Source organism: Miscanthus floridulus, chromosome 12 (assembly GCF_019320115.1).
Source record: "Miscanthus floridulus cultivar M001 chromosome 12, ASM1932011v1, whole genome shotgun sequence".
NCBI lineage: Eukaryota > Viridiplantae > Streptophyta > Magnoliopsida > Poales > Poaceae > Miscanthus > Miscanthus floridulus.
The window spans coordinates 61146460-61156826 of NC_089591.1; the positions used below are offsets into that span (position 1 = coordinate 61146460).

At 52.1% G+C, this 10367-nt stretch overlaps 2 protein-coding genes across 3 annotated transcripts; one reads left to right on the forward strand and one right to left on the reverse strand.

Moving 5' to 3' along the window:
* The first annotated feature begins 3934 nt into the window (after positions 1 to 3934).
* Positions 3935 to 8609, forward strand: LOC136496739 (beta-fructofuranosidase 1-like). 2 transcript variants are annotated; one of them, XM_066492496.1, is made up of 7 exons: positions 3935 to 4699; positions 4848 to 4856; positions 5051 to 5937; positions 7203 to 7364; positions 7485 to 7720; positions 7851 to 7938; positions 8062 to 8609. In XM_066492496.1, the coding sequence occupies exons 1-7, from the start codon at positions 4252 to 4254 to the stop codon at positions 8263 to 8265; spliced, it is 2034 nt and encodes a 677-aa protein (XP_066348593.1). In that variant the 5' UTR covers positions 3935 to 4251; the 3' UTR covers positions 8266 to 8609. The 2 variants fall into 2 exon arrangements, with proteins under 2 accessions (XP_066348593.1, XP_066348594.1); XM_066492497.1 differs by lacking the exon at positions 4848 to 4856 and having other exon boundaries at positions 3936 to 4699.
* A 318-nt stretch (positions 8610 to 8927) lies between these two features.
* Positions 8928 to 9567, reverse strand: LOC136495969 (protein LURP-one-related 15-like). Its single transcript, XM_066491734.1, has 2 exons — positions 9307 to 9567; positions 8928 to 9221 (listed from the first exon to the last, which is right to left on the reverse strand). Exons 1-2 carry the CDS (start codon positions 9565 to 9567, stop codon positions 8928 to 8930), a joined length of 555 nt encoding a protein of 184 aa, XP_066347831.1.
* Between the last annotated feature and the right edge of the window lie 800 nt (positions 9568 to 10367).

Genomic DNA, 10367 nt, shown 5'->3' on the forward strand with positions numbered 1-10367 from the left:
AGCAGGCGTCAGCAGCAGCAACCGGACGCTGAACAAGTGAATCGACCGGGCACACCGATGGCACTGTTGATCAATCCGGCAACACACTCAGCAAGTGACCGGGCACTGGCGGCAAACCGACCGGACGTAGGACAGCAACGTCCGATCGAGTATAGAGAGGTTCTAGAGCGGCGAACTTGCGACTGGATGCATCCGGTGGCATGTGACCGGACGCTGCCAACCAGACCCTGGCAGCGTCCGATCAGTTGATGGCAGCGTCTGGTAGCATGTGACTAACACTTATTATTTTGGCAACAACAACTCTTAAAATAAGAATACACATGCTAAGCTACTAAGCTAGCTATAATGGCTAAGATACTAAGCTAATTATTATCTCTACCAAATAGATTTCAAGCTCACCCTACAAGTGCTTAACTTTTATAAACCAATATCATGCCATTATTCCTTTAGCCTTAATGGATATTTAGCTACCATATTAAGTAGTTTATTCTAGGGCTACAAAAATAACAGTGAGCGCCTAATAATACAACGAAGGTACAATAAAAATTTCAGGATTAAACCTATCATAGATTTGCCACAACAATACCTACAAATATTATCATAATAATTTTAAATGCTTTCAATTGATTTAATATATCTCAGCATCATCACTGATAAGCATAAACTAATCACACCAATAGATAGATCACATTTTTAGGGACCTAACAAATTGGTTTCATATTTTTTGGACATTCGTACGAATTTATATTAAATATACAAATCTAACTCAGAATTGAAATAGAAAAGCTTTACTAATTCGGCTAGAAAAAGAAAAAGACCAAAACAGCCCAACGCGACCCAACTCGGGCTTGGCCCGCGCGCGAAGACGGCCCACGCGGGGAGCCCACAGGTGCACTGATGCTTTTGCAGAAAAGCCCTTGGCTTTTGGAGAAACAACCCGCGGTCCACGATACTATTCCTAAAGACAACATTTATGCACAAAGGCCCTTGCACTCTCTTCTCTTTACAACAGCATGGTCCCCGGCCTCCCCCGCGCGCTCCGGCGCGGCAAGCGGTGGCACTGGCGATAGCATCGGCCACCCGAGACCCATGGTAACCTAGATAAGAGGTCGAATCTCACCAAGGGGTCGACGCGAGGCGATGGGCGGCGGTTGCACGAGCCGGGACACCGTAGAAGGACCTCTCCACGACGGCGGGCACCCTGCGACAATGGCGATAGTGTTCTGGTGAACCGCAGCAATAACAAGGCAGTAGGGATAGCGGGTGAGGAACGACAACTCACCAGTGACCTAACCGAGGAGCCAGCTCGACCGGAGACGACCCGAGCAAGGCTAGCCACGTGCACGCTGTGAGGTGAACGACGGAATGTAAAGGCACGGCCGCGTCAGCGGCGAGGAGGCGGTACTAGAGCTACGACTAGCGTGCGCGCAACGAAGAAGGGTTCTAGGCAGGGCTAGTGGTGTGATCAATTCGACGTAAGATGGTGAGGTTGAAGTTGGCCATGGTGAGGCGGGCTGGGCCTTAATGGCGCAGCGGCGGGAGCAAAGCTCCAAAATTAGAGCTCGGCCTAGCCGTAATCAAGGCGGGGTGGGGGCGGTTGGCAAGAGGACGTAAAGGCGAAGACGCAGGCACGAGGAATTGATGAGAGGTGCTCGCTCTCTGGCTCACCGTGACTGTGACTCGACGACGGCGAAAAGCAGAGGGAGAAAGTGAGAAATAGGGCACGACAGGTGGGCTCGGTTCGTCCTCGCGTTAGCGGGACGCGAGCGGTTGTGGCTGAGGGACCTACGTCCAAGCACGAGGGGACGAGCACGAGCGTCCGCTACCGGCCATGTGCCGTGCGCCGCAGCGCTATTAATAGTGTGACGACGGCGTGCACGGTCACGTGCGGACGGCACCCAACTGGGCCAGGGAGGGGGCAGCGCGATGCAGCGAGCAGACGTGAGTACGGGAGTGACACGACGACAGCGGTAGCGTGGCCACGGCGGCACTAATGGCGGCAGCGCGAGGCTGGGCAGTAGGGCTCGGAGGCGGTCCAACCGACCCAGCGTGGCGGCGCAGGGTGACCGCGTGAGACGCGACTATGTGCACGACGTGGGCAGGCTGCGTGGTTACCGTGCGCACGGCACCAACCAACCCGAAACAGGTGATGCGCACAAATTTTAAAGCGCCCAACATGACTAAACGGCTGCTCCAGGAGCCAAACCATCTTCACCATGCTCAAGATAGCATATGAGACTAAATAGAGCTATAACACTATACCACCCCTTAACTCAATCTCTCAAAATAATTTGCTAAACATAGCAATGTCTAGTTGTTGACTGACTTGAGAATTTTCTAAGTTTTTTAGCTGGATTTGTTTTCAAGTTCCATTTCTACACTATTAGAAATACTAGTTAGTAACATTATTTTTCTACAGCAAGTATTTTATTGTCATCTACAAAGTTTGCACTTCAAACTTTTTTTAAGTATCACACACATGTTCTATAGCATTTTTGCTTAATAAAAATTGGTTTTAAACCCTACTTGTTATGCATGAACTATCGAGTCAACTTTCGTTTAGCGTTTTTATTGATCGTTTTGAGTTATAGAAATTGATCTACACACTTTATCATATGTATTAACACATAAACATGATGCTCATGACATGTTTTAATAAATGATTTAGGATGTAACTCCGAGGGTGTTATAAATTAAATGGCAGGTGAAGTTGTGGCATCCGCTCTGTGGTTGGATCTGCTTGTTGTTCACTAACGTGTTCTATTCCATCGTAGTAATCTCCATGTGCTACTTCAGTTAATAGCTCGCAAACATTTTAGTTGCTTGTAATGACAATTTACCACCAACGTCGTCGGTTAGTAGTACGTGGCACACTCATTGTGGTGGCTTCATAAAATATCATTGCCATAACCATCCTAACAAAATATAAGCTGAACCGTTCTTTCTGAACTTCACATGTCTTTGGATGGATTAGGGTGAAAAACTAATTAATTTTCTAGCCCGATACGTATTGACTGAGGTGGATTGAATTGCAGCCAAATAAACCCTTATATGGTTTCGTATCCGGTACTTGGTTGCAGAAAATTGTCGCCCGTGTATCATGGAAATGCCTCTCTTTCTTGCTAGTTGTGGAACCTGAGGTTAAAGGGTAAATCTCAAAGCATTATAAAAATACTAATATCATTGTGTGGTAATCGCTTATCACTTTGTGTCACAATTTATTTTTTTCCCGACTAATCAATCGGTGTTCGCATAGGTAGCATTTGTAAAAAAATGTTGTGTGTGGGATATCAGTAAATGTATTTTTGTCCACGCCGACGAGTTTGCCTACACATTCACTTTATTTTATGTGTATACTATTGGTGAAAATGAATTTTTGTATTGTTCATGAGTAAAATATAAGATAATTGCTATATTTAAGATGCCTAAATTTTTAAATTCTTAGGCAACAAATCTTACACAATTAAGTCGTACAATTAAAAGAACAACTCACATGAGATAATTTACAATTTATTTATGGCTAGACAATAATAAATTAAATGTCGGCTGAACAACAACAAAAAATAACGTATTTCTTATATACTGATTGGCTTGGTGAATGTCTCTCTTGAAATTTGAGTATATGATTGCTGAACTTGGGACGTCTCTTGTGCAAAACTGATTGGCTTGGTGAATGTCTATCTTGAAATTTGAAATAGACTTTGGGCACTAAGTTTTGAATTCTCACTACAAGGGCGCCAATTTTCTATGGGGGTTTCATTGATTCTACTATGACCCACATGAATCGGGGCGTGGTCTTGCTGACTCGGCCTCCTATCCACCTGGACGGCCAATGGCATCCCCCCCCCCCCCCCCCCCCCCCCCCCCCCCCCCACCACCACAAATCCGCTGCTGCTTCGACGCAGAAGGGTCCCGCGCGGTTTCTTTTTTCTCCTTGCCCGATTCGTCCGGTAGCCGCACTTGGCTTCCAAACAATAGGCGAAAGATGATTGCCAAACTGCTTCTGTTCTGTCCTTCCAAATAAAGCTGCTTGGCTATAAATACTGCTCGCTTGGCACCAGCTCCGCTGCTCCAACGTTCACCTCTCTCCGTGTCTCTCTCGTTCATACTTCCTTTCCATATGAACAAGGCCATGGCAGCCACAGGATAAGAGTGCTGTGCCTCCGAGTGCATGTGCCTCGATCTCGTATACCATTACTCGAACCCTAGCTAGATAGCAAGAAAGCCTGGTGTTTACGGTCGCAGCCAGCCATGATCCCGGCCGTTGCTGATCCGGCGACGTTGGACGGGGGCGCGCGCACGCCGTTGCTCCCGGAGACCGACCCTCGGAGTCGGAGGCGTGCTGCCCACGCCGGCGCAGGGCAGAAGCGGCCGCCGCCGCCGGCGACGACGACCGTTCTCCCCGCCGTCGTCTCCGCCGTGCTCCTGCTCGTCCTCGTGGCGGTCACCGTCCTCGCGTCGCAGCACGTCGACGACGGGCAGGGTGGGGGCGTCGCCGTCGTTCCCGCGGGCGGCGGCGGCCATGCCGTCGTGGAGGTGGCCGCCTCCCGTGGCGTGGCCGATGGCGTGTCGGAGAAGTCCACGGCCCCGCTCCTCGGCGCCGCCGGCGGCGCGGTCGAGGAGTTCTCCTGGACCAACGCGATGCTGGCGTGGCAGCGCACGGCGTTCCATTTCCAGCCCCCCAAGAACTGGATGAACGGTTAGTTAGACCCGTCGCCATCTATCGCTGATCATGCGATCGTTTTTTTTTCTCGATCTGGCTCTAACTTCGTTCCGCGTTCCTGTCACGGACGCCTCGTGCACATGGCGATGCCCGATCCGCCATCTTCCTCGACCGGCTTCTCCAGATCCGAACGGTAAGTTGTTGCCTCCAGTCGATCGATCGATCGATCACGTGTGAACTCGGCATGCTTTTCTGCGTGGCTCCTAGCATTCCACGGGTCGCATTAATGCACGATATGATCGTATCGGTAGAGAGATTACATATCCCATCAGCTAGCTTTCGCGTATTGATGGCGTGATGAAGCGTGACATTTTTGCATGCACGCAGGTCCGCTGTATCACAAGGGCTGGTACCACCTCTTCTACCAGTGGAACCCGGACTCCGCGGTGTGGGGCAACATCACCTGGGGCCACGCCGTGTCGCGCGACCTCCTCCACTGGCTGCACCTACCGCTGGCCATGGTGCCGGATCACCCGTACGATGCCAACGGCGTGTGGTCCGGGTCCGCCACGCGCCTCCCGGACGGCAGTATCGTCATGCTCTACACGGGCTCCACGGCGGAGTCGGTGCAGGTGCAGAACCTCGCGGAGCCCGCCGACCCGTCCGACCCGCTGCTGCGGGAGTGGGTCAAGTCGGACGCCAACCCGGTGCTGGTGCCGCCGCCGGGCATCGGGGCGACGGACTTCCGCGACCCGACGACGGCGTGGCGGGCGCCCAACGACACGACGGCGTGGCGGGTCGCCATCGGGTCCAAGGACCGCGACCACGCGGGCCTGGCGCTGGTGTACCGGACGGAGGACTTCGTGCGGTACGACCCGGCGCCCGCGCTGATGCACGTCGTCCCGAGCACCGGCATGTGGGAGTGCGTCGACTTCTACCCGGTGGCTGCGGGCGGCAGCGCCGCGGCGGCCGACGGGGACGGGCTGGAGACGTCCGCGGCGCCCGGGCCCGGGGTGAAGCACGTGGTCAAGGCCAGCCTCGACGACGACAAGCACGACTACTACGCCATCGGCACCTACGACCCGGCGACGGACACGTGGACCCCCGACGACGCGGAGAACGACGTCGGGATCGGCCTGCGGTACGACTACGGTAAGTACTACGCGTCCAAGACCTTCTACGACCCCGTGCTTCGCCGGCGGGTGCTCTGGGGGTGGGTCGGCGAGACCGACAGCGAGCGCGCGGACATCCTCAAGGGCTGGGCATCCGTGCAGGTACGTTTCGTTCGTTCCTTTTGAGGCTGGGCTGGGCTGGCAACATTTGGATTTGACATCCGGATCATTAATGGTCAGATTATATATCTGGGTTGGTTTTGTGATGGGCGATGGTGTCACGTAACGTAACTCGATAGTAATGTAGATGGGCAACGGGGGTTGCGTATAAACGATAGTTCTGCTACCATGAACTCTGGCAGCCGATTGAAGGAGACAACGGTAGGGTTTGTCAACCTGTCTTTTTTCTTTGTTTTTTTTAAGAAGAAAATCTCAACCAGACATAAGGAAATTAGGATCGTCATCCAACAAAGCTGGAAATCACACAGAGCACAAAGAACCATCTAGACGAGCGTGGCTTGATCCATGCAAGCACTAGCTAGGACTCTGCAAGCTGTGCTGTTCCTGTACTGTACATATACCGTCCACACGATTGTGATCTGAAAATTGTTCAAGCACAGAGGCTCCGCTCCTCACACCTGTACATGTCCCTGTACGGGCCGTCGTGGTCTCCCATGATCCCGTCCCGTCCCCTCCCCTCCACGCCCGCAGCACACTGTACAAATGTTCACCACTGCACGTGAGGCACGCAGCTTTCCTATCCACCAACTGTTCTACTAGAGCCTAAGTAGAACAGTACAGGAACAGCAACACTTTTGCACGGTCGTTTTATTCGAAAAACGAGTTGCACGACCCGAACTCTTTTAATCCTTCCAGCCATCTCGCAAGCAACCGCCCAGACAAATCAGGGCCCAACGAAGATTTCCTGGCTCGCAATTGACACACGCGAGAACACGAACGCGACCGTGACTTGTCTCCGATTGGCTGAGCGCGAGAGATGCATGGCGAGAATTGGCTTGCTGCCCCAGCGTCTTACTGCTATTGCATAGGGGGCGCAGTAGCTTTGCGTTTTACTTGACGCCAAAGGATGCTGTGATCGTGAATTATTCTATATATTCTATATGGATTATCGAGTTCTATATTATATACATATCGATTATCGAGTTCGTTGCTCGTGAGTTTGGTTACTAATATAATTGATCTAAAATAATAATCGATCGACACAGTGCGCCATATATCTGTACGTACGTCTCGAAAAGGGGGGATTCGTTAGTATAATAAATCTACTGCTATTATTGCTTTCTTTAGTAATGCTCTCTTCTTGGAGTTGGTCAGTTGTCACGTTTACAGATTCTGGTTAGCGGTCTCTTTTCTGAGCGTTTAGTTTTCTGCGAGCCGTGAATTTTTGCCATGCCGTGCACGTGCAGTCAATCCCCAGGACGGTCCTCCTGGACACGAAGACGGGCAGCAACCTGCTCCAGTGGCCGGTGGTGGAGGTGGAGAACCTCCGGATGAGCGGCAGGAGCTTCGGCGGCATCGCGCTGGACCGCGGATCGGTCGTGCCCCTCGACGTCGGCAAGGCGACACAGGTAATGACGCCGCCACGGGCACCTGACGCAGCAGCAGCGAACGAACTCGCGCGCTGCACGCAGCCTGACTTATTAATTTCTCTAGCTGATGATCGGTGCGTATCGTGTGCGTGCGTGCAGTTGGACATCGAGGCCGTGTTCGAGGTGGACGCGTCGGCCGTGGAGGGCGTGACGGAGGCCGACGTGACGTTCAACTGCAGCACCAGCGCCGGCGCGGCGGGCCGGGGCCTGCTCGGCCCGTTCGGCCTTCTCGTGCTGGCGGACGAGGACTTGTCCGAGCAGACCGCCGTGTACTTCTACCTGGTCAAGGGCACGGACGGCAGCCTCCAAACTTTCTTCTGCCAAGACGAGCTCAGGTATGTATCACTGTGTATCTTATGACCATGAATGCGCATTTTTTAGCTATAGGCTGTGAAAAGCTTCTTGGGCAAGGTAAGTTGCTTGACAGATGCTTACCGTACTTTGTTAATTTTCTGTTTCCACTAGGGCATCCAAGGCGAACGATCTGGTTAAGAGAGTATACGGAAGCTTGGTCCCTGTGCTCGATGGGGAGAATCTTTCAGTGAGAATACTGGTAAGTTTTTACAGAGTGCTAAATGTTAAGCCAATGTATATACCTCTGTGTTGACCAGGTGTACTTTTAACTAGCTCGTTCTTCGCACTGCATGCTCATTGCTTCTGATGCACACACACACAGGTTGACCACTCCATCGTGGAGAGCTTTGCTCAAGGCGGAAGGACGTGCATCACGTCGCGCGTGTACCCTACACGAGCCATCTACGACTCCGCCCGCGTGTTCCTCTTCAACAATGCCACAAATGTGCACGTCAAAGCAAAATCCGTCAAGATCTGGCAGCTGAACTCCGCTTACATCCGGCCGTATCCAGCGAGTTCTCTATGAGTGAAGTGACAGGCAAACAATTGCATCCTTGCATGACAAAGTCATTTGTAGAGTAGTGATTGTTTAATTTATTTGCTGCCTTTTCTTATCCTTTTTTCGTGAAACTAAATGGTACACAAAGTAGCAGAATGAAGCCCTATAGGGGAACACATTAACTTGTGTGTAGGAGTTTCCGAGTCTCCTCGTACAATCTCATCTGTGTGTTAGAACGCATGGTAGGCGCAAATATTCACTTGAATTCTTACATGATATGTCAGTGTTTTTGGCAGTTTTTTTAAAGGATAAGAGGCAGAGTGTAATTTTTGGGACCACTGTTTATTGAATGAATGATGCGCAAAAATATATGTACTATTGTTTCTACTAGTGTACCGACTAATAATCTCTAAACTAAACAACAGTCATCTAGGTCTGGGGAGGAGGTTCTATAAAGACTATAAAGGGAGTTGTTATATTCAGGTGCCTAAAATATGGCATTTTTCGGACAACGATTATAATAATTAGATTAAGGCCTAACAGTCAGGTCTGTCGTTAGTCGAAATGTCAACGGTGAATTATCTATCGGGGGTTACTGTCCCATCCCCGTCCCCGCGGGGGCAAATTTCCCCCGTCAACGTCCCCTTGAAGGCCCATGGGGAGCACTTCTTTCCCATCCCCGTCCCCGCTCAGGGATTTAATCCCCGCGGGGATCCCCATGCTTTCCTTCGCCGCAGCCGTTGGTCCGGCCCTCCGTCGTGGTAGTCGGAGTCGCTGAGGAAGACGGCGCAGGCGCCGTCGTGGTAGCTGCCGGTGATCCTGAAGTCGTAGGCCTGCTCGACGTCGTTGCTGGCGAGGAAGACGCTGACCTTGGTGGACCCCCGCAGCTGGATCACGGTCGGCTTCACCACGGTGAACATGAGGTCCCGCCGGCGGGTGCTGTCACCCCAGAACACCTTCCACCGTGTGTTCAGCATCAGCGCCTGTGTTCCAAGCAGCCGCGCCCGCGCGTCAGGACAGGAGGACATGAGGAAAAAGATCGAGCGATAGATGAGGAAAGAAGGAAACCGATTCTTGGATGGTGAGGATGGGTCGGCGGTCGGCGTTGACGTGGACATAGCGCCGGCGCAGGCTGAAGACCATGCCGTCGACGCGCAGCACGAGGGCGCCCGTGGCCGCGTCCGTGACGGCGAAGTCGCTGCCGGACATGCTCAGCGCCTTGGCCACGGCCAGCGTCGTCGCGTCCTCCGCGCAGAACCGCGCGTCCACCACCGCCAGCGTCAGCCCTGCCAGCGTCGGCACCACAGCGTCATCCATCTCCATATCCATCGCCGCCGTGGCGCGGGCAGGCACGGGCTAGGGAGGGCCGGACCGACGGCTGCGGCGAAGGAAAGCAGGGGCGAGTGCAGGAGTGGAAGGCGACAGCGGCGGCTGGGGGGACGTGGGAGGGGATTGGGAATTTGGGAACGAATGGAAAGGATAAGGTTAGGGTTGCAAATTGCCTTATATATGTACATAGGAATTGAGCCTTCTCAGATGGGCCTTAAACATTTTGGGTCCCCACGGGGAACAGGGCCGGGGGCATGTATACCATCCCCGCCCCCGTCATACCCAATGGGGATGATTTTCCCCATTTAATTCCCTATGGGGAGAAAATTTGTACCATCCCCGTCCCCTTTTGGGTGAATTCCCCGCGGAGAATCGGGGAACGGGGCCCCGTTGACATCTTTCTCGTCAGTAGTAGTTGCAATATGTAAACGGCGATAACATGTTGGTCAAATACTCGGTAAAATCGAGATTTCCACCCAACTTAATTGTTTTGAGGTGAAGATTATGTTGACTGCCTAGAGTGCTTTTTGTTCCCCTTCTGCCAGGAAGTGCTGGGCCTCGTAGTCGTGGTAACTTTTCTTGATGGGACCAGCCCTGGAGATCAACTTTACATACAAAAGGGCCTAAGCTGCAAAAACTTTGACGGCCCATAAACGTGGCCCATAGATTGGCTAACGGCCCAGTGTAGTTTGAAAAGTCCATCTAAATGCGCTCTAAAAAATTCCTCACATCTTTGGATGTTGTCATTTTAAAAATCTCAGTATCAAGAAACTTTACAACATGTTCGGCTGGCCAACTAC